The sequence below is a fragment of the Ptychodera flava genome, chromosome 16 (genome assembly GCF_041260155.1).
Source record: "Ptychodera flava strain L36383 chromosome 16, AS_Pfla_20210202, whole genome shotgun sequence".
Taxonomy (NCBI): domain Eukaryota; kingdom Metazoa; phylum Hemichordata; class Enteropneusta; family Ptychoderidae; genus Ptychodera; species Ptychodera flava.
Window position 1 is genome coordinate 12,415,112 of NC_091943.1, and position 24,778 is coordinate 12,439,889.

General features: G+C 37.4%; 1 protein-coding gene across 1 annotated transcript in view; it reads right to left on the bottom strand.

The window, feature by feature from the left end:
• Positions 1 to 81: 81 nt before the first annotated feature.
• The window catches only part of LOC139114024 (hamartin-like), a 29,428-nt gene continuing 4,731 nt past the window's right edge, over positions 82 to 24,778 (bottom strand). Inside the window, exons 2-20 of the mRNA XM_070675498.1 lie at positions 23,765 to 23,947; positions 23,294 to 23,397; positions 21,715 to 21,864; positions 20,701 to 20,845; positions 19,787 to 19,938; positions 19,297 to 19,370; positions 18,927 to 19,051; positions 17,086 to 17,766; positions 13,707 to 14,499; positions 12,782 to 12,828; positions 11,898 to 12,031; positions 11,090 to 11,253; positions 10,320 to 10,416; positions 9,319 to 9,414; positions 7,917 to 8,061; positions 7,347 to 7,435; positions 6,925 to 6,993; positions 2,561 to 4,718; positions 82 to 1,689 (exon numbers count right to left, since the gene is read on the bottom strand). Of these exons, the coding sequence (XP_070531599.1) occupies positions 4,104 to 4,718; positions 6,925 to 6,993; positions 7,347 to 7,435; positions 7,917 to 8,061; positions 9,319 to 9,414; positions 10,320 to 10,416; positions 11,090 to 11,253; positions 11,898 to 12,031; positions 12,782 to 12,828; positions 13,707 to 14,499; positions 17,086 to 17,766; positions 18,927 to 19,051; positions 19,297 to 19,370; positions 19,787 to 19,938; positions 20,701 to 20,845; positions 21,715 to 21,864; positions 23,294 to 23,397; positions 23,765 to 23,873 (3,789 nt within the window). The 5' untranslated portion in view covers positions 23,874 to 23,947 and the 3' untranslated portion in view covers positions 82 to 1,689; positions 2,561 to 4,103. The remainder of the gene's footprint in view (positions 1,690 to 2,560; positions 4,719 to 6,924; positions 6,994 to 7,346; positions 7,436 to 7,916; positions 8,062 to 9,318; positions 9,415 to 10,319; positions 10,417 to 11,089; positions 11,254 to 11,897; positions 12,032 to 12,781; positions 12,829 to 13,706; positions 14,500 to 17,085; positions 17,767 to 18,926; positions 19,052 to 19,296; positions 19,371 to 19,786; positions 19,939 to 20,700; positions 20,846 to 21,714; positions 21,865 to 23,293; positions 23,398 to 23,764; positions 23,948 to 24,778) is intronic.

The window sequence follows — 24,778 nt, forward strand, 5'->3', positions numbered from 1 at the left end:
ATTCACTTTCATCATTCACATTCATTTGATATCTATTGCAAAATCAAGGTTAATCTAAAAAGAATGAGATGCTCATTATGGTTTACATAAATGACCTTTATTGACACGACAGAAAATCGTAAACAATGTACATGCGTCCTTTTGTTAAGGAAATTGAGTGGTTAACTCCAATGGGTTAAATTCTTACATAACCTCACCAGCAAATATGAATTCCTCAATCTATCCACTTTCAATAGTATTCCACAGGCATAAAACACATTATCCCATCTGCCTTCTCATCAATCACTTATTAAACCCAGTATGACTGCAGCATATTTAGATTTTTGAATATTGAATAATGTTATCCACATATCTATTAATTTCACAATAATTTCAGCGTAGAAATTAACGTTTTCATCTGAAACACCATTCACGGCACCAAACACTTAAAAAAAATTTGCAAGTATAGATTTATACATTTGTTCAAAATATCACATCATCAGAAACCATTTTTGTTGCTTCTGAGAAGTCAGCATTGGACTATAACTACTCTTTTGCAAGGCACCTTAAAGACGGCTTTTTTCATTGGATGAGCCATGTCCAATCAGGATGCTGCTTTCATGGAATCTCAAAAATGCACAGCTACATCCTGTAAGCGGGTAAGATTTTCACAGCTTGCAACACTTAATTAGACGAAATGACCCACATTCTCTATGCATTGGCTTACAAATGCTTTCAGAAAATCCTTGTTCTATTATGCATATTTGTATTCCCTACTATTTCATTTTGTCCAAGGTTTTTGCACTATATCAGAAATGAAGCAAAAATATCTACATTAGATAAATTTGTGCAATATCAAATTTTCTACTCTGAGGATGCCTGTCTTTGGTACAGAAACATGCACATTTTTTCTGGACACAAACTCTCTGCACATGATACTACTTGCAAACTGGCAATCTTGGCATCTTATTGCTTATTGTGCAAAAAAAAAACACGAAAGCAAGCCAGATCAGCCAGTGAAATGAAGAATGTTCTAAAATGAGTTGTTTTACACCCACTTGGTCTTCCATGTTGAGATGTTATAGCTAGCTAACTGAATACTGGGGATCTCTCTGTAAGCACTGATGAGAGTATTTCTGCAGTACGTGAAACAACTGACAAATCTAAATTCATTAGGAAATAGGAAATTCATAACTCCTGATCACCTAATCCATGACAAATTTTGTTTTCTTTGTGATGGTAAGTTCGCCCAGTGAAGAGAAAATTTGATTTTGAATCTGACAAAATAACTCACATTTGATAGAATTCAATCAAGCTTTTAAACTGTTCATACACAGTAACAATTCTCCATCAGGGGATTAACAGGGATTGCTCAACCTCCTGCCTTGCTTTGTAGAGGCTACTCATGTAGAAATAGCCACACAAAAACATGGGCCAAATATAAATAGCACTGATATACTAAATTGTTCATTCTCTAAGATATGAGACCAGAGAGAGCACTGTGGGAGATTCTAGAAATGCATGGTAGTGCTTTACACTCACACACATAAAATCATTACATGGACATTATCAATGATTATTTTATAACTTTGTCAATACCAGTGAAATTTGTGACGTCATCCCCCAGGTTATAATTGACAATGTATCCCATTATCCAGCATTGTGGCTTAATTGATATTGCCAAAAACTATAAAAATAGCAATAATGTACCTCCCCCCCCCCCCCGCCCATAATGGACTCCAGTAAACTTTGCACTCCATAATGCACTCAGCTTTGCCTCGTACATTACATTGTGCAAAGTTTGCTTTCATCCATTATGGGCTGGGAGGGGGTACATCATCGCTTAAATATTTGAAAAAGCAAGTTCTGACAACATTATTATACAACATCTTGAAATAAAATTTGGAAAGAGACAAAGTTAGTTGAATTACATTCCATCAACATAAATACATGTAATAATGCCTTTAAATTATTGACTGAAATTTCACAGAAGTATACATCTTTGACGTAATATATCATACCATGAACCATGATTTGCAATAATAATTCATTAGTTAGAGCCTAAAGATATATTTACTGGATCAATGTTGCTGATATTGACAGTATATTTTCACATTTCCCTTGTAGGGAACTGAATTTTTGAAAATGATACAGAACTGTATTAATGCCCATAAGTTTGGTAAAATGTTTCTATCTATGAGAAGTGACCAGGAATATTTTAATATATGAAAACATTGAACGAGATAAAACAGCTTAGAGTTGCGTGTGTCTTCTTCTTCATTGTCCACAAACTTTGCTCAAAATGTAAGGCAGTTGAAAGGTACACGTCAGATTTTCTTACAGATTGTAAAATGAAATAAGAATAATTTTTATTGACCTTTGAATATACTGTTTTGACTACAGTGAGCACATCCATGCCATAGAATCATAGGGGCTAGAATCATAGGGGCGGCTTAAGGAAACCACTGAGATTTGGTGTGAAGTGAAGAGATATTGTGGAAGAAATATTGTTAGACCCATGTATCTGGTATTGAGAGATGCTGTGGCAAGGAGAGCGCTACGTTGGAAAAAAAAATTGTACCGTAACTCGCATTTCATTCCATAAATTACTCACAGGTAATTAATTTAAACACATGAGAATAACTGCATGATAGCTTTAGAGGTATTTGATAAATATTCACATACTGTTGCCAAATACTTTTCTTCCTACTTTTCTGTTTTTTTTTCAGGAAAATATGCATGATGTAAATGACTGTGTCACAAGAAGTCGACTATAAGTCCGAGTAACTCAGTGATTACATCACAAGTTTGCTCCAAACAGAACAAAAAATATTGGGGAATAATGAACTCATTACATACACAAACAAAGATTTGTTGCATTTTGCAAAATAAATGGTAGCTTACTCAGATAATTTCACGTTTTCACTTCAGGACTACTTTTTTCATAATTGACAATCCTTTCACAGCATTGGTAGCGAGAGAGGAACTGTGCAGACATGTTGAATGCAACACAATCGCTTGGTCTATGTGTATGTCAATCCAATTTACAAAAATTTCAAAGAAAGTAACTGAGTATTAGCCAAAATTTCACCTGAAGCTAAGTTACGCTATTTTACAGAACACATGGTAAATCAACTAGTCTTTGGAGTGAGGACACCACAGCTGTGGCAAACATTTGAAGTAGAAACGCAAGTTGCAATGCTCACTGAGGCCAAATTGCAAAGTTCACTGCCCATGTACCAATACACTGAAACAATGTGAACTGCGAAAAAGTGGTTTCCAGAAAATATGTATGAGTTCACTTTCAAATATATAGATGTTCAACCCTATATTTTCTTTGTCTGGCTTAACTTTAAGGTAGTTCATGCCTCCAAAATGAGAGATTTAAACTTTTGCCTAAGCTTTCACCCAGCAAACTTTGAAACATTCTCTTTGAAAATCGAGAATAAAAATTGGGGTCACTGTGCAAATTTAGGTACTAGAGAAGCAAATAACCCAATATTTACCCATATTTGAAATTCAAAATGGCTGCCATCCATTTGTTATCTCTACCGGAGAAAAGAAAATTCCCACTTTTCACAAAACTAAGCCGGTGAAAACTTACTTACTCCATGATCTTCAAAATGAACCCCCACAAGTGGTGGGTTAAGAGATTACTGTTACAGTAACAATTTGAGAGTCCAAATATCTGTCCCCAAGGCGCATTCTACCGTAAGTCTGGGTGTTGTACTTGTAGTGGTTAGTGTGAATGCAGGTCAACCGGTCTTGGCATGTACAAACCTCTCCATGGGAGACAAAACTTAACACATGGACTCATAATTTTCACAATGAAATTACTTTGTTAGATCATTCACAATTATGACAGACTTTTTACGAAATCTTCACGTCAGAAATACCAACTGCCACGCTGCCTGTCTACAGAAATCAGCCCATCATGTATGTGATAATAGACAGAATTTGCCTGTCTTTGTTGCAGAACAGTTTTCGCCTATTCACAATTTACCTGTCTGTCAACTTGACTGACATCTTTACTGCATGTGTGTGGCCATCCCTGGTGGATGCAAAACACACTGAGAATGGAAGAAATTCACCAGTAGCACATACTGCTGGCAGTGACTCTTCGATCACTGTGTGTCTCTGTTTTCTGAAGAGAGTTCATTCTGTGATCTGTCTGCCATCACCTTTTCCCCTGATGTCGCCATATCTTGTTTGTTGACATTGATCTTGGTGCCTGGTGGAGGGTAGCTCTGGGCCATTTGACCGCTAAGTTTCATCAGACTCGCATCGCTGGTCCTCGGCAGTGTACTTGCTTTTGCCTGTCTCCCCTGGTCCCCCTCGTGGAACTTCTTGAATGGCGATGAAGTGCTGAATGTAATTCCGGGACTGTTGATGTTGAACAGCGGTCTCATGGGTTCGATGCTCCCGGATTTCAGGTCTGACAAACCCTTGAACTTGACGTTCCTCTTGGTGGGACTATCCGACGGACTGCCACGGGAACTGCTTGTGACAGATGATGTGGTTGATGCCGATGTTGACTCCGTACTCATTGGACTCTCCCTGCCGACTGGCGAGTCTCTCTGCTTGCTGCTTGGAACGCTGTCGCTTCCACTGCGGTTTTTCAGAGCCGAGTATTTGCTGACACCACCTTTCTGCTGTCCAAGTTCGTTATACAGTTTCAAGATGTGTGCTTCTAGTCTCTGGTTTGTCTTCTTTAGTGAGGTGTACTTGGCTTCCATTGCCTGTGATACAACATAAAGCAAAGTTCTGTAAGAAACATTAGTGTGGAACCAACGCAATCGAAGGTACATTAACCCCTTGACTACCTATGGCGCCGGATATATCCGGCGCCATATTGAATTACCATATACCTAGAGTGCCGGAAATATCGGCACAGTTAAATAGGTGTATTTGCTTTGTGTTTGTCGCTAAAAATCCCGTAATTTCGGCGTCGGCACGCAGCGCAACTAAGATTGATGTATTCCGATCTGGCCTGAATGTGATTGCGCCCCGTACGTCAGAGTATAACCAAAATCCGGAAGCAAATGTCGTGACCCATGACCTCGACCCTGAAGGTCAGGCTGATCACAGAAGCCTCGCGCTGATTGTTTACAGTTTTCAGAAGTACTGACGATCGGAAGATGTTTATGGTTTTTTTTTTAATGAAATGAAATGTTTATTTATTGAAAACAAATGATTTATCTGTAAATATGTTCTATTAACAGCAATATTGTGGATAAAACTAGAGGAAATACAATTTTTTACTAAAATGAGCCATTGAAATTTTATAGAAGCCATATTATCAATATGACTGGTCACATGACCGGTCATGTGTTTGGTCATGTGATACGTTGTTTCCCTAAAATGTATTTTTAAATATTGTGAATTATTTTTTGATAAATCACAACCATTTTAGATGCATGTTTCTGCAAGGAAGACATAAAGCAGGTGTTTACAAATATAAAATGTGTTGATTTTCGAATAGAGAATCATGTCAGATGCTGATGTTTGTGGTTCATTTACTCTGCCTTTTGTATGAAAAATCTTAAATAGGTACATCTATAGATAAAGTAAAGGGTAGTTATTATTACATAGATGTAAAGAATGCCATGAAAATTGCAACTGTATTCAAATTTGCGTCATTTTATGGATTCAAAACACGTCCTGATGCTTCAAATATTGATATTCTTTGCCAACTCGGGTCACATGATGTGTCATGTGATCAGTCACGTGACCTGGAAATACAAAACTTATGTATGAAAAAGTGGGGAATTTCATGCTGATTCAGAAAATATATGGTTTATTGGTACTTACTTAATTTTTACTCTAAGCAGTGTTCATGCAATGACCACACCCAATATTTTATCAATATTTACATAAGGAGCCTGGTATATAGGAATACATTGGCCTTGGTAGTCAAGGGGTTAATTGAGGGAGCAAAATTTTACGTTGAAATCTGTCCATACAGATGCTAATGTACACAGCACATCTCTCTATTGGGATAATTGTTTTCACGCCAAAATTGACATTAACGAGACCAGTTCATTAAAGGTGGAATGCACCTCGGGGACAGTCCTCAGGGACTGCTTAGTTTTATGCAAATTGGGAATTTTATTTCCCCCATAGAGCAATAACAGGGATGGCGGCCATTTTGAATTTCAAATATCAACAAATTTTGGGGCAATTTGTTTCTCCAGTACCAAAATTTGCTCAGTGACCCCTGATTCTTAATCATAATTTGGTAAGAGAATGGTTGAAAGTTTCATTGAGGAAAGTTTTAGTCTTTCATTTTTGAGGCGTGAACTACCTTATTGAGAGCACTCCCTTTAGTCACCCAAGTGCATAAATATAAAAATATTTATATAAACAGGTTTCATTAACAAAACTCTTCACCTTTTGCTACCAAGGCAATCAAACACATGCACAATTCTTCCACTTGTGCAGAACAACTTGGATAAAGATAACAGGACTCAAAAGTTGCCCAGGAAAGAGTGTATGTGGGCCAATAATGCTTGGTGTTTGCTCATGCAATATGACATCAAAACAGGGTCTAATATTCACTATCACTCAAGGCAAATAAATAATTTACCAGGTCCAAGACAGAAATTGAAAATTGCTCCAATAATAGGGTCAGTTTATTCTTTATACAGTACCTACTGGTGGTATGAGTGTTCAATTCAAAATGGCATGCCATACCCATTACAATTGACCCAGAGTGACAAATTTAGTGTAATTTGGCAAAATGACTATTCTGACCCAATTCCCAGAATGCTGTCGCTTATGATTTGAGAAACAGCCGTGTCATACTTTGATCTTTGTATTTACCGCAGAACTTCTAAAAGGATCTGGCTTTTTGAGAATCCCTGTCTAACTAGCTTTTGTGCAAATAAGCTGTGTCTCACTGGAAAGCCTACAGTACATATGAGTTACAAGCTCCACTAATATTACCTGTAGTTGCCCTTTCGACAAACTCTTCACATTTTCGAGAAACCTTTTCTGTTCTGTTGCCGTCATCTCCTGTAGAGTGAATAGAGAAATTATCAATAGTAATTCTGGTTCATGTTCTGGACCATCAAACTTTTACAAAGACATCTTTGGTCTACCCGTTGCAGAGATCCATTATAAAGCTCACGGAGCTCCTAGAGTTTTCACTGGCTTATTTAAGTGAAAATCAAAAAGTCAATTTTTCCCAGTCATTTTGAATTTCAAGTGTCTGTAAATATTGAGTAAATAATTTCTCTAGTACAAAATTTTGCACGGTCATCCCTGGTTATGGAGAGATTACTCATCTCTTAAAAGTACATAATGACAGACATTACAGTCTGGATCTAAGCATGAAATACTGGATTTCCAACAACACTAAATCACACCTTTTGTGAAATAATCGCATCCATTTCATTGATACGAACTTTTGACGCCTCCAACTGGATTGATAAATGCTGAACTTTTTCCTTGTATGCTGCAGGTAGAATAACAAACACTTACAATAAGCAATCTAAAGAATGAGAATGTAATAAGAAAATGCAGAAGTAGTTTTAATGTGAAGTTCTCATATGTACTGCAGCGAAATATTGGATGGAACAGTATTCTGGATGAATCAAGCTTGCTGGTAGAGTTGAGATAAGCTGGGAATTTGACAGTTAACATCCAAATGGATGTTATGATAGAATGAGCTGATCCTTGCAGACAGATAGTGAAACTCTCTCACTTTTACAATACTATAACTGATTATCAGGCCTCTTTTTATGCAAATTTATTGTAATGAAAAATTATTCAAACTGGACAACATGCTATGAAAATTTTCTGGGAAAACTCTACATTGAACCATAAAAACCTAGTAATTTTTCTTTTATATGTCATCAAAATTCCTATGTACCAAGTTGGTGATATTCGATTGATGTGGGCTATGAATATCAAGCATACAAGTATGCCGTACTCACATGAAACTTCTCGTTTATATGCTGATTCTATCATCTCAATCTCATCGCTGTGACATAACGTGTTGTCTTTGGCTTTCATCAGTCTGTCTTGCAGAGTTTGTAAATACTCTCCCATCAGTACGATCTCCTTCTTCAGTGTCTTCACCTGGGTGACACAGTGTGTGAGGGCAGAGTTAGCAAATACAATCTGTACAAAGCTTACCCTTGGTCAGTGTATGTGGTCTAAAGTTTCAAAGATATGGCCATGACTAGCGATGTTAAAAGGCAAACTGCACTTCTCAGTCACTTTTTAGCCTCCTGTTCTCTCATTCCTTTTTACAGACTTACCTATACGATATTAGGCAAGTGTGACATAGTGCAATATTTTGGAGGAAATGCAGCCTAAAATTTGTGTAAAGTGCCTTAAACCAGGGTGGTAAAAGAAAGGGAAAGAGGAATTTAAGTCAATTCTGTCCTTTTGTTTTTGATTGTGTTAGCTGTGTTAATGCATTGTAAAATCACTGTGGTAGAGCTTTTTGAACTCCACCACAGTCTTAACGTTTACACACTTTTCGACCATTAGGCTACGACAATTCAAGGGCTAACATTTTGTTTGATATTAAGAATGCAATGCACATATCTTGGACGAGGTGGTACCATATTGTAGTGACACTTTTTAACAGACAGCAGTTGAATCATGCATACTAGAAGTATTGCAGAGAGCGTCTTGAAAGTTTGTGTTGTTTAATCTTCATTTTTGTGTCATGAAAAATGTGATTTTGTGAGTAACGGTGCCACGGAGGCACCGTGCCACAGAGGCACCGTGGCCCAGTGGTTAGGGTAACGGATTCACTGTCAGAGGGTGGTGAGTTCGAGCCCCGGTTCAAGACCCGGTAGGTCCAGAGTAACCGACTCACTGTTGGAGGATGGTGAGTTCGAGACTCCAGCACGGTGTTGTGCCCTTGAGCAAGGCACTTTACTCCTCAGTGCTCCGTTGGGGGTTAGTGGGTTATGCATACCTCATCCTGTAATTGGGCTAACGCCTGTTGGATGATGGACTGAATTAAAAAAAAGTGTACTGCAAAAGACTGCAAAACTCAAGGCAAAATCTCCAATGTACAATTTTCCCCTTAGGTAGGTATAGGATAGACTGCACACAGTTGCTCTGCCTGGCTATGGTGCCTTCAAGCCCAGTATTTGCAAAGAATCTAACTGGGGATCCTTCCTTGAAGCTAAACACGAACAAATTAAATGCAAATTGCTGCATAGTCAAAGAAGATATTGACATTTGTGATTACAGCTCGTCTCATCTGTAACATTCAAGAGTACTCAGATTTAGTCAGAACCTGAGTTGGCATCACTGGAGGACATTTACCAAATAATAAAGACTGTATTATTCACTTTTCATTGAAGGAAACCTTACCTCTTCCTTGTACTGGTAAGTTACAGCAACTTTTTCTTTCAGGTCTTGCAGTTCATGGGTGATGTTGGAAAGTGAATCCTTGCTGCATTTCAAATCCTGTCACAAATTAAAACATATCGTCAATGATGGTGAGAAGCTCCCTCAAGAATAAATTGTCAGTCACATAACATGGTATATGAGAGCACCATTGACCCTTATCATATCAACTTCATATTTCACCATCAGGTCAAGCTGGTGAACATCAGTGAGGTAATAGCTTGTCCCATGTGTTGCATTTCAACCCTGCTAACAAAGTTACTGAAAACATTATATGCTGACTTAACCTGCTATAACATTCCATGCCAAGTTGGTGAAAATAAATACGTTTGGCTCAATATCACATTTCACTGACAAGGGCCAAACAAAAATCACAGCGATGCCATTCAATGTGGCCATGAAAGTACAAAGCATTAGTCTGACAGATATAAAGTTTATAAAAGCAGAATAAAAGATGAAGGTGGACTTGGACTGACTCTGATAGCTTCCTTGGCACAGTTGTCCCTTTTATCTCAAAGGCATATGAAAACCAACAAAATGATAGTATTGGTGTGAATTTGTGCACAAATGATAGAGTACATGGTAAGTTTTTGTATTCAGGTAGGATGCACCTCGAGGACGGATATTCAGACTCAAAAACTTTTACAATACATTTCTGTTCTGCCATTTGTGGGGTCTCATATTTAAGGCCATGATGAAAATACACTTTCCACCGGCTTACTTTGATGAAAATTGAAATTTTTCTTCCTCATAAAGTTAACACACAGATGGCAGTCACTTTAAATTTCAAATGTCGGTAAATATTGGGTACATTGTTTCTCTTGTGTCAAATTTTTGTACACAGACTTGTAGTCTTTATCCTTGATTTCAAAAGAGAAGGGTTTCCTTGAGGAACGTTTGGCCAAAATTTAAATTGAGAGGCATTTACTAACTTTAAGTACAGTTGTATGCTAGATAACACCTACCATGGTAAGTCTGTCAACTTCTTGCATCTGCTGTAAAACTTTGCTTTCCAGTTCCTTGTTCTGATAAAGTAGCTTCTCATTCTCTTCTTTATACTTCCTGCGTTTGAAAAATAACACCTCCCTTTAATATTCAACCAATCTAATTTGATTTTTATGATCATCAAACTGCCTACCCTCATTCTGAAATAGCAAAAACACCAATCCGGGTGAGAGAGATACCCCTGCAAAAATATATGTTACCGATAGTAACACTGGCTGATCTGCAATCCAGGATGTATCATACTAGGCTTCATTTATAAATGTACTGTACATGTATTTGAATAACGGTATATACTGTATCTTACACCAACTTGTCATGTATGACAGAGAAGCTGACAGGTTATTTTGGTGTTCAATTGACTCAACTAGCTGATTTTATAGCAATATAAGCACGTAACTTTCTATAGAGTAACTGGATCCTTGAAGACCAAACTTACCATGGTAAAAACAATAACTAAGCTTGTTTCACGATAATGTATTTTGACAACCTGAAGTGGCAGAGGAATAGATACAAGACTGCAGTAACCTACGTAAGGGTTTTACTTCAGGATAATCTCAAAGCCCGAATTCCCCTAGAACAACCCTGTTAGTTCACATCTACAGTTTGCATTACAACATGGAAGTAAAATGTAAGAAGCAAGTTTTTGATCAACACTCATAAATTTCCTCTTTTCTACCCAAGAATTATATTTGTATCCATTACAAGGTACTGTTTAAATGGTTGGCAGTACCTCAAGAAATCTTGTTGATGTTTGTCCTGATCATCTTTGGACACTCGCAATGTGACATTTTCATCTCTCAGACTTCTCAGTTCAGCTTGTACATCCTTCAGTGTGGATTCCAGGAGCCTTACTTCATCCAGTCTGGCTGTTGCGAGTTCTTCCATAGCTACAGCCTTCAGGAACAAGATATGAAAATGAGAAATGCATTACCTTCGATGCAAATGAGAAGTGGGACCAGCTTGACTGGAGAATGACTCAAACATATCTGATCTATTATATTTTAAGGTAGAATGCGCCTCAGGGACAGATATTTGGACGCTCAAACTTTTTAATTCTTTTTTGATCTACTTGTGGGGTGTCATTTTGGAGCCCTTGCAGGTTCAATCACATGGATCCTTAGTAAAGCCAAAAATAAAAAATTGTGCTGTTCCAATAACCCAAACTACCCTATTTTTAGCTGCCGACCCTTGACTTTTTAGAGCTACATACACGTGGAAATAAAGAAAAGAAAGAAAAAACCCGCAAAATCATGCGTTCGTTACCTCATGTTTGATTTTTGCTTGAACGAGGATGTCTTTTATGATTTTATTCCTGTCTATGTTATGATAGGTTTTTCTGGAAATGTTGTGGCCAGTGTTTGATTGCCCTGAACCCCTGAAAAATGCGTATTTAAGAATAAAAATATTTTGGAACAAAAAAATCCCTGCCTACCTACATACCTACCTACTCTATATTTGAAAACCATTATCGGAACAGCACTTTTTTTTTTTTTTTGCCTTATACGACTGTAAATCTAACTAATTCTGACAGAACTAACTTTGTGAGTCTTGCCCAGTAATCTCCTGTTTCTCTGTGCATGCACCTCTCGTTTGTGTCTTTCATACAAGAGTTGATAGTGTAACAGTTGAATCTGTCCCTTCAGGATGTTCAGCTCATCAGCTGGTGGTGGGCCTATGAATATGTAAAAAAAATATGGTTAAGTAAGTGTTAATTTCCGTGGAAATATTACATTGGTCAAATCAATCAAGAATTAAAACACATCTCTATTGAGTGACACTAATTTCAGTACTAGGTTGTGCCCTTGCTGTGCACATTATTTACGCAACTTCCTGGAATAACTTTTACAGAATCAATATTTCATTTCCATGTTCCTATAAGTTCCAGAGCACAATTTTGTTTCAAACCTGATTGTCCTGTTCCTCTTCATGTAGATACTAAATTCTACTCGGAATAGGTTTATACTTCACTATCAATGCATGCAGGGTATATTGAAGCATAAAGCACACCCAGCGAAGGTATACCACGAGATTTTGACCAGTTCACGACATATATGCATGAGCGATAGCGAGTGCATATATGAAGTGAACTGGAAAATACCGAGTGGTATACCGTTGCTGGGTGTGCTTTATTGCTATTATATCATAACAGTATATTGAAATCCTGGCATGGAACGTCACAAAAGGATTTTTTTTCTCTTGCCAAGAGCTTGCGCGTGTGCCAGCCGTGGTATATTTCGAATACACTACAGTTCTTTTCCCGTCTCAACCAGATCGCTGTATTTATGCCATCAATTTAATGGTATGATACAATATGCAGTAAACGAGACATAAAAAATGTATGAAAAATACAGGAAAGGGCTCATGTACTGGATAGTGAGAACAATCTAGAAAATTTACACATGTAAAACACTATACATTTTACCTCCAAAGTGAGTCCAGTCTGCGGACGATTGACTTGGTAATGGCACCCTTGAGGACAGGAATCAAACAAAAGCTATTTAAAATTTGTCAAAAGGAAACCTAACTACTCAGAGAATCAATTTTCCTAAATATAAACTGGTGAAGTTGACCTTGACATTTTGCCAGTGTAGCCAGCAACATTGGGTTAATTTCACAATCAACAAAACATATACATGTACAGCTGTTCAGCGTGTTTATCTATTTGCATTGATTACATACCTGAACCTAACAGTAATGAGATTTTTTGTAATTTTTTTAACACACAGAAATCACAGAATTCATCCTATGATGTCAGTGGAATAACAAAAGGTGCTTTCCTTCATGAAAGATTGAATCAGAGTTGTTAAAAACCTGCAGTTTGGGAAAATACCATCATTTTCTGTCTACTTCGACTTCTTTCTTGTGGTGATACTGTACTGCCTTCTTGTGATAACACCTGTCCCATCCACTGCCATTTTTGGCTGGTCCCTGCCTCAGTGACAAGCACAAAGAGGCAGGTAATGGGAAACCACCATGTATTGAATGACAAAATCTGTTTGGTTGAACCATGGGGTGCTGTCATTGGCTGTTCAATTTTACTTGGAAGTAAAGCTAAAATAATCACAGTTTCAAGATGCAAACGTGGCTAGAATTAACCAAGGATTTAATAACCATACTTAACAAGTTTTGAAATATTGGCAGCTACCAGACTAGACTAAAAAGCATGCGACAAAAAAGGATGCACTATGTGCTGACATGCGCAATTAACGACTTCCGGGAGACCAAAAACTAGCACATTTCAAAACGGCGGTTTGCCTGTATATGCGTCTTGTCTGGTCACGTGAGACACAGTGATCAGCAAACTGCCATTTTGGTGACACTGCCCCCTTGTGGTGACATAAAATTACCTGCTCAGTTCCTCAGCATGTAACTCTCCACCTAACTCAATATGTCTGTCCAGTAGCTGTGCTGGAGACAATCCCATCAGGTAACTGTTGTTCATGGATACTCCTGGACTTGGGAAACTCAGATTGGAACAATGCGGTGACTGCTCCAGCTGTGAGATGCATTCTGACAGCATGGAGGGTGGCAAGACCATGGGAAAGAGATTCATGTACGCTACGGCGTCAGTTTCCACATTGGCATCTTGTACATCTGTCTGGACGCCGTCAGAGTCTTCTCGTATAGGAGCAAACCTGTTTCTAGTGCTGGTTATTGTCGTAGTTTGACTGGTCACCACTTGCGTAACGACCTCTTTCCCGTTAGGCAAACCGATATCGTCAGTGCCGATGCACACGTCCCTGGTGGAATCAAGAAGTTGATTCTCCAAGTCTCCAGTCTTATCTACTCCACTCGGTGGATCAAAAGAACTCCTGCCTGACATCAGTGATTCATTGTGATAAAGCTTCCTTTTGAGACCTTTGACCTTTGAGGTCACTGGGTCACTACTTGCTCGCATTCTGAAATCTGAATCTTCCACCGGGGTGTCCAAATCACTGCAGAAGTTGATTGTTTCTTCTCTATTGCACTGGTTTTGGTGGCGATAACAAAACCCTCCATCAGGGTAGCTACTGGGGCCCGTCAACGTTTCTGTTGTACTTTTAAAAGGTGTGACAGATCGCGACCTCTGTCGCTCAAAATCATCTGCATGAGAATGTCTTGGGGTGTTGACGATGGATGAAATTTCTTCATTGACTGCATCTGCATAAAAAAAATACTTTTTAATTTTCTCTATGGCAGTATCACAGTCTCTATATCACCAGTCCGGAGACGCCACTGGTTTCTTTGTGACAGAGCTTGATCCTTGGTGATTTTTGTGCATGTTATTTACATGTCATTTACATGTTATTTTTAACGTTTCAATTACAACATTTTCACATATTCTATGTTGCTAGTATAAAATATTACAACACTACAGGCCATGTTTCCTTCAACAGACTTCAGACTTGAATTTTGTTCCAAATTTTGTTTATATTGCACTAACATGTAAAAAGCACAGGGCCAAAGTCCCTGAAGCTACTATAGACATGGATACAAAATTAAGTATTTCCTGACTGTATGAAATTATCTCACTAAGGTCATCCTAGGGACATGTAAACCAAATATTAAAGCTGTCTGACCAGCGGTTTTGAAAAAACAAGCGACTAACAGTTGACAGAGCTCTGCTGTGTTATGTAGAGAATAACCTTTTGTGACACATGTATTGATGAAGAAGGTGGATATCTTTGATAGCTCATTTCAGGATGACCTGACCAAAAATGGAAAAAATTTCGTAAAAATACAGATTTGCATATTTCATCAGACTATATTAGTCTATAATAGTAAATAAACGAGAGTTAATTACATTCTAATTAAAGTAAACTGGACTTGCTTAAATCAAGATTTACGTCATAATAAAACAGCATATCTGTCAGGTTATAAAGAATCTTCAGCTGGTTATCTTTTAATATCAGTATTTTCATCCTATTAACCAAGCACATTTTAACTTTCAAATTAACATTGTAAGTTCTGTTGAATAAGTTGAGACTGTACGTACTCAGAGAAAGCACACTGAAGACAAATGTTTGTAACTTAAGAAGTTCAAGGTCATCAAAAGCATTATAAGGAATCATGTTGCACTTTCATTGCACTGTTTACACAGATTGCATAATTGCTATAAATAGCACGAGGAATCTTACAGCCCAGCTTTACCATAAAAACCCTATCACTTTGACCACTCTTTTAATTGACCACTCTATTTTTTTCCTCAAAAAGTAATCTTATTTTATCCTTACCAAGTCAACCATAAATGGAAATTAGAACTTTCTCTATCTCTATTTATTTGACCACCCTATCATGACAAACTATTATGAGCAATTTCTTTTAGATATCATAAATGGTAGTTCAGAATATATCGAAGTTGGGATTCAGGAAAGTTGCCTTTACATGTTTTAATCCTCCAAGATGGTAAGCATTTCACTATGAACTGTCAAAAAAAGTTGAACTTTCTGATAATTCCACACTAAAATTATTTTGGCTTTGATGATTTCCTAATTAATTCAATGATTTAAAATCATATTAATATTTTTTTCTGGGTGAATTGATAGGGTTGATACAGTACAAGAATTACATACAATGTAAGTCAAATTTTGACCAAAAATGACAAAAAAATTCCTTAAAAATACACATTTGCATATTTCATCACATTTGAACAAATCTAATTGGGTTATCCCTAGGGACCTGTATACCAAATAACAAAGCTGTCTGACTAGCGGTTATGAAGAAGAAGATTTTTTACCAAAAACACCTTTTTTGGCATTAATTTGCCTATTTTCAACAATATCAAAAATTAAAAAAGAGTTTCTCAAATAATATTTTTCATCTACGCAACAAATATCAAATCAGTGAGTACTGCAGTTCTCAAGATATTTGAGTGGACGGACGCCTCACAAACGGACATACATACATACATACATACATACATACATACATACATACGACTGATGCCGGACGCCGGAGGGATACCCATCCCAATAGCTTCTATAGACTATAGTCTATAGTAGCTAAAATGTACATGTGTAAGGGTGATAAAATTGCTGCACTGAAACCAAACACCAAAGGATGTGAAAATCAAATAGGAAGTGAGAGTGTTCAAAGGTTTCTCCCTGATGAAGTTGACCCTTTTCACTTGGTACATCAGAGAATACTTCATCATATTTTTCTGAACAATGAATCACCAATTTATCCGAGATGAGCAAGTTGTTGGCTACTTAGTGATACAAAAGCGGTGACAAATCCGGGGACCTATCTACATCAAGCCCTGTCCTTGCAGGTGGGGTAATTCACAGCTAGAACAACAGGCGTTTCAAGACCAGTGGTGGAGGGACTGTGACAGTATGCACTGTATACCAACATTTCAAAGAGGGCTCAGATTGATGCTGGTTGCAATAAATGGGAGACTACCGATGATCTCAACCATTGCCACAATCACAATGGAGGGACTGTGCCACAATATAAGACTGTAGCAAAGTGGGATCATGTGCACCTGTACTACAGTGCCACATTTATATCATAGTGAAGCAGTGTTTTTCCATAGCTTGGAAAAACAGAGGGATGACCAATTTACATAATGCATAATTTGCATATTCTTTTGTTGTGGAAATACATTCTTTTGTATAGATATTAACATATGAAAGGATCACTCCAAAAACAGAGAGTTGGCCCACTCATCAAAGTCCCTTTGTGGAGAACTCTTTGATGTGAGATTGATTGGAACGAATTTAAAACAACAAATCTTTGTTTTCCTACCTTCAAAATCTTCTCCATCATGTTCCATAGACTGGGATAAACCCTCAATAATCTTGGACAAATCTTTCATGGAGACGTTCCTATTACTCTCCACTATGTGTTCACTTTCAGGTTCTCTTTCACTTTCTGCCTGAAGTCTCTCTGACACCTTTTCTGCAATGTTTTTGTCTCCTTCTTCTGCACTAGTCGCTGCATTTTGCACTCTGTCGAGTTTCAGTTGAGCCTCATCTTTACACGGAGTCACAGGCAGTGACTGGCACTTCTCATTACACGGTGGGGGTGATGGCGTAGCAGATTTTGTGACTAAAGACTGCGTTAGCCGACTAAGTATGTTTGCTCTGCCTCTGGGTAGCCGGCGTCCAGCTTCACCATCACTCGTCTCCATGGAATCACAGTTCTCCGGGGAATGAAAGTGGAAGCTACCCGATGCTCCTGTTGAACTCAAATGTGTTGGAGTCTGGGGTACGGATTGGAACAGACTGCAGGACACATCGGCCAGGCTGCTGGTTGGAGATACTTGACTAGGAGGGGTGGACAGACCACACATGACAGATGGGCTCCAAACTGTCGATATTTCTCCGGGTATTGATAGCGGTAGGGGATGCTTTGGTGTGCTGGGAACATTATCAATTTGTTTGCGCCTTTGTTCAGTTTCTATTGATCCATCCTGAGAAGCACTCCCTGTAAAATAATCAGAATACACAACCTGTGTTTGTAACCTATGCCAAATTTATTGTACAGTAAGTTTCAGTGTCGGTAACTATCAGTGTTATTGCGTGTTGACCTTTGACAGTAAAGCCATTTCATTTACTCATAGGGAAAATAGAGCCATGATCTTAATGGCTTTTGAAAAAAATATTCCCCTAATTATCATTTAGTAAGATAGAAAACTAAAGTCCCGCATGTGAATTTATGCGCGATAATGCTGCTGAACTAGATTTTCTTCACTGCAAGGTTTACACAGCATTTTAATGGTAAAAACTGTGTATCTTTTGCATTCAATAGTAAAATTTTACTTTAAAGGTATATAATCATAAGCTTGTTCACAAACTACCAGGACTTATATCCTTGTACATTTTACCATTCTGTACTGTATGTCTATTTCATGCTATGTGTCTAAGATGATGACACATCTGTTGTAAGATTTACTCGGATGTAAATCCCTATATTTTGTGAATAACCGCTATAGAGCATCAGATAGTACCAGACCATTGGACTAGCTGTGACACTTGGGAACAAAAACGTGACTGCCAAAGCCCATTATTAACCTCAGCTTAAATGAGACAACTTGGAACATCACTTTATCAATTACGTGAAATCCACCGTGAAGTTTTAAATGTGGGCATATTTAAGATAATGTAACCAGAATTATTCAACATTTGCAAAAATCAGGGTCCATACGCTCAAAGTGACTTAAAATTCAAGGACTTTTTGTAACAATTTTCAAGGACATTTTGAGGGTCAAAGTACAACTTTTCAGCTATCATTTTTACAATACATCATTTTTATATATCATTTTACATATCATTCCTACAATATCACAACTGATTATCTTATCATTTTTGAAAATAGAGTGTGGATTATCGATTTTCCAGGATTTTTCAGGAGACGTTAAATTCAAGGACCTTCTAGGTGCAAACAGACCCTTAAAAAATTAATTTCTTACATTGTTTCAAAGTCGGGTGCAGCCTTTACAGGCCCATATGAGCTTCAAACCTCAACATATCTCCTAAATTTTTGCCTTTTAGTGTAAATATTGTTCCTAGGTTGATAGTTCACAATGCAGTTATCTGCAAACAGACAAAGTGTCATACACTGTGTGCGTATTCAGAATCACTCACCTGACTGTTTGAATGATTTCACTAAGGACCCATTGTATGGTATGTCATCTCTTGTTGATTCCAGTGTATCCAGGGAAATCTTGGCACATTCCATTACTATGTCATGGCTCTCCATCTTTCTCCATCTGAAAAACAAACAATATACATGAAACTTACACACAGAAGTTTAAAAGCTAATTTATTTGAAATATTATATAGCCTTGAACAGATGGCAAGCGGGATATCTGAAATTTGGAATACCAATGAATGGTAGAGTGATATACACTTAGAGCACAAAAAATATCTGAGAACTCAATGTTTAAAGCAAGCACATGAACATGAATCTTAAAACAGCCTTGCTATCATGAACAGTATGTCATAGGTCATTTACCTTGCTGTATCGGTTTCCATATCCTTGGAGCCAGTCACCAAGTTGGGATGCATGCGCACATGCTCTAGCATTGGCTGTGATAAAAACAGTTCAAACACTTAATTCTACAGTGACAGAAGTGTTTACAGTCTTTATTCTTTGACAGCATTTTTTCATAATTTTGATGTCAAAATTCAGAGAGACAAACTCTGGTATGAAACATAAATAAATTTGCTCTTTAGCTGAAGAAAGATGGATGAATTCACTGATTATCACAATTTCATATTTGTCCAGTGAATAACTGTAGAAATTCTATTCAATGTGACTTTCAACAAATTCAGATATATTGGCCACTCTGATTGGCTGATAAATCCCAGCTAAACTGACACAATAAAAAAGACTGACTTTTTTTCAAGTTTTGTGACCTTTCCATGGTGTCAATCTGTTTTGAGTTTCTCGCACATAAACTCAGAAACCATGAAAACTGAGGACCATCGATCCATACACTCACCAAAATTATCTGGTTGAATTCCTTGCTGTTATCTTTGCCGTATCTTTCTCTGAGATACGACAGGAAATTGCAGGGATACATTCCGTACAGTCGGTGGAACATGGAATACACGGCCACTTGTAAATGTATGATGTACACATCTGGTACAATGCCTGAAGCAGATAGATTAACAGACATTTGAAAGTTCTGCACTGAGCTTTGGACAAAAATTTCAAAATTTAACCCTCTGAGCGCCACAGTCAATTTTTGTCAGATTTTTGCCAAAATTTTGATAAAAAACTGGCCAATGAAATGTTGTGTTTACTTTGTCCAAAATTATCAGAAAAATTACAGAAAAGTTCATAAAAATTGGTAAAATGTTGCACTGAAATTTTGGTGGGAAAAAATACAGCACTCAACGGGTTAATTCCTTTGTTAATACATGTAAAAAACTCATATTTCAGCCTTTCCTTCCCTTCCAAGCAACCAAAAGTGGGTACTAAAGATGCATGCAGTCCATATCAAACCCTTCTTTCAAACCCCACCTACCAACAGTATATACACATCAACTATAACATGTGCTTACCCTGATTGTACAATAGAATACCTTCTGTGGCAAATATGTTCTGTTTTTACATTTTCGCATTTCTTTTAGGAAAACCATGACAACAGTACACAATACTGTGTAATGTTTTAATCTTTGTTCATTTGTTCTTTTAAAGTGCCCACACAGCAGAGAAACATGCTAGGTAGCTACTCAAATATTGTTGTCATCGTGGCTGTCAAATAATTGAAACAGGTAATTTGACTTTACAACTTGGCATTTGCAGAGGCAGATATTTTACCCACACGTTGCTGGCAAAAAAAATGTTCTTGTAACTCATGCACCTTGACTTCTTAAGGTCAAAGGTCACTGTTTTTAGTATTTATTTTACCTGGTGGCTGTAGTTTCCAGGAAGCCAGTCGGCTGAAGCCTTCAAAGATGTGGTTGAGGTACGGACCGACGAATGATGGTATGATAGGAAGCAAAGTAGTGATGATGAGAACTGAACTCATGACGGCAGGAATATCAACATCACTCTGTGCGTGAAAAATATAACAAAGAATTACTTCATTATATCATGTCATAGACCCTCAAATTTCTCAAGGGTCTATGATCACGTTAAGGTGGAATGTGCTTCAGGGACAGATATTTGGACTCTCAATTGTTACAGTTCTTTTTTTGATCTCACATTGATGGGGGCTCACTTTAAATCTCTTGGAGTTAGAAAAATTTTTACCCTCTAAGTTTTTTAATAATAGAAAATTTTATTCTTCCCCATGAAGTTAACACAGGGAAGGCAGCCATTTTGAATTTCAAATATCGGTAAATTTTAGATAATTTGTTTCTTTTGTATCGAGTTTTTGCACATTGACCCCTGATTTTATTCTTGATTCGGTGAAAGTATGGTTGAAAGTTTCACTGAGGAAAGTTTGAGCAAAAGTTTAAGTCTTTCACTTTCTATGCATGTATACCTTAACCTTATAAATTATTACATTTGTCTCGATATCAGACTGTTACCTTGTCTCATATAATGTAGAACACACCTTAGGCACAGGTAATTCGGACTCTCAAACTTTATAGTACATTTAAGGTTTCCTGGAGTAACTAAAGATTTTACTGGTGTATTTTTATGAAGATCAAAATTTTGATTTTTCCCATTGAGTTAACACAGGGATGGCAGCCATTTTGAATTTCAAGACACTGTAAATATTTAATTTGTTTTTCTGGTACAAAAAGTTTGCAGAGTGACCCCTGATTTTTAAGCCAATGAACCCGATTGAAACTTTAGTTACTCCATGAGCTTCAAAATGAGCTCCAACAAATGGCAGACCAAACATGTATTGTAAATGTTTGAGAGTGAATATCTCTCCAGGGTGCATTCTCCCAATGAATAATTTCCACCTACCTTTATACAGTCAAGAAGTGAATTGAAAAGCTGGGTGTGTACTATCTTGTGTAACCATGAAGGTTGTTTTCTGACGGTGTATCCTAGCAAGGTCAATGTCGCATGTTTGCCGCTTCCCTTTATGTTCTCATTGAGCTTGTCAAAGAGGTGCTGGAATTACAACATACAGGTAGACATTCATTCAAAAATAGGTTCAATCAATCAGTCAATAGCAATTGGGAGCAACTTTTGACTATTTTGAACTTTATCCCATCCCCCACCCCCCTGACTGTAAAAAAGTACCCATATCCTGTAGATTTATTTTTAATAATCAATATTATTGCTACTATAATTATTATTGGTGTTACTGGTATATTCTTCGTTGTTGGTAATGGAAAAGTAGGTACTTTCTGTGTGTCATGTTGCTATCAGATATTGGCAAATTGCCAAATTTTAGCAAAATGCCCAACATTTTTCACAATTTTGGAAAAATCAGCAGAAAAAGATTCAAAAGTGATAAAAATAAGTCTTTATGGTCAAAGCTAAAAAATCTGAAAGTCTCAATACTTTTCTTTTTAAAGGAAAAACTGACTGACAATGTTCCCATTCAGCAGACACTCTGTGTTTGTTTGTCAGACCAAAGAAAAGCCATAGTGTACTCTGCTTCTTCACACTGCTAGCTCTATGAACTGGCCACTGAGGTCAGTCGTTGTTTGGCAGTAATCTTAGACCGGGTCGTCCAGGTCACTTCACAATGCTACCAAACAGTTTAACATGGATTATGTTCCATAGTCCACTGGTTTATCATTGAATGACACCGCTCGATTTTTGACTGGCTAGTAGTGGTCAGGTAAACTATACAGTAAATGTACAGAATATATCAACTACGTGTATGTCTTTTAAAGCATAATTGCTTTGTGCGTGCATCTCAAGGTTAGGTTATAGACTGGTGTACACATGCAGGCATTGTTGAAATACAAGTGTTGAACAAACTGCCAGAAAGATTAAAGAACAGCTGACCCATACTAAGCTCCAGTACGTATACAATTCAACACTGTCTTGGGGGGTATGTTTGTGTTTATTCGCCATTAACGGCACCTTCAGGCAAGTACTGATTTCTAAAGGAGATGTGAAAAATTGCTATTCAGGTGTGCCAAAACAGGCAATACATGTACAATCGTATCGGGAATAAATTTTTCAAGTGTAATAGTCATTTCACTACCATTTTACATGACCTCACATAGCCTCATGGTGGCATGTACTTTTCAAAATTCCACACTGGGGAGAAAACACAAAATTTTTGAAACATATTGGTTAGTGTTCATGATTCAGTGAACATGAGCTATTATTTGTTACAGTTGTCAATCAAACTGGTGGATTCTCTCAGATCAAAAGTGCCAGGACGAAAGGGTATGTGTGGATCATGAAAATGGCAGATTAAAAAAGTCTAAAAACGTAAATAAATATCTAAGCACAATGAGGTTGCGGTGTGGTTGGAGGTGTTAAAACAGACTGCGGTGCCCTATTCTGCAGTGGGCAAAGTAACATGACCCCAGCCCCCACCCCAGCACGACTATTTCAGCCAATTTTCAGACTTTACCTTGTCCAAAGGCTCTCGCACAGTGGCCAGTATTTCCATGGCTCTCTGGGATCTCGATGCCATGTAGTAATCCACTAGACCATTCAACAGCCATGGCTCACGAGCTAAAACAGAAAATCAGAAATCACAAAACATTTCATGAGTTGTAACGATGCAGTGTAGAAAAATTTGCAAAATACACAGTTTTTAACTCTCTGATGGGTGCTGCAACACTGAAAGAGTATAAAAAGTATGCATGGTTGTTCAATGACAAGAGACTAACTCTTTTAAGAAAATTTTCACTTAAATAAATTCTTGTCAGGTTAGCTCTAAAAGTATAAAGTACAGAGATTAGATATTCAACCAGATTAGAAATTCAATATTCAAATAAATAAAATAATAAATTCTTGTCAGTTAGGATCTAAAAGTTCAAAGTTCAGGGATTAACTAGAAATTTAAAATAGACAGAAAATTCACAGAAGACTTACTTACCAGTACTAAGATTTTCATGGATCAATGTTTTGATCTCTTCCACGACACGTAGATCTTGGGATTCCAAGAGATTGAACAATTCGCTGGCATCAACCGTAGTTGATGCCATGTCGTGGTCTCCTCTGTGTGACTGCCAGTTGACCTATGACCTCTGTGACCTGGGACACTTGCCTGGTATTAAAGCTGGAGAGACAAATAGATCTTGAGTGAATGATGGACGGTATTTGGACCATTAACCCTCTGAGTGCCATATTTCTTCCCTCCAAAATTTTTGTGAAACATTTTGTAAATTTTTGTATATTTTTCTGTAATTTTTGTAATGGATTTAGACTGAATTGACATGATATCCTATTGGCTTCAGTTTTTTTTATCATAATTTCTGAGAAAATGTGAAAGAAATTGTTTGAGTTTCATTTTATCAAGGTAACAAAAATTGACACTGGCGATCAAAGGGTTAAAGATTGTTCAATGCAGAATTTAAGTGCCTTTAGCTGGTTTCTGTTAACACATTACTGGTGAGGCAATTTTTCATTTATGATATAGAAAACCGGATGGGTGAAATATATTTGAGTAGTTTTCTAGATACCCTTCTTGTTGTGTACTTTTGCATGCAAACTGCTTACCACAAATACAATGTACGACATTAGAGATGGACTGTTGATAAAACAAGCACAAACATTCTGAAATGTGGAGCTCGTTCTTTTACACAGTACAGCTTCACTACTTCTACTCTGCCGGTCAGTCATGGAACTAGGAAACTGGTTTTCTGGTTTGGCCATAGAGTTAGTCCTTTTACCCCAATGTTGCTGTATCCTTCATCCAGCCAAGTTCATCTGACACTATCAGGTCAAGTTGGTTACAGGGCCAGTAGTTGTAATTTTTGATGATTTTTTCCCCCCAGTTTTTGTTTTGAATCAGAATGTCAACCATAGTTTCTTGTTCTGGTCCCAAAAGCTTGTTGGGATACATAGTACTGAGCTTGTCAGAGTAAGTACATGTAAATGCTTTATTTTG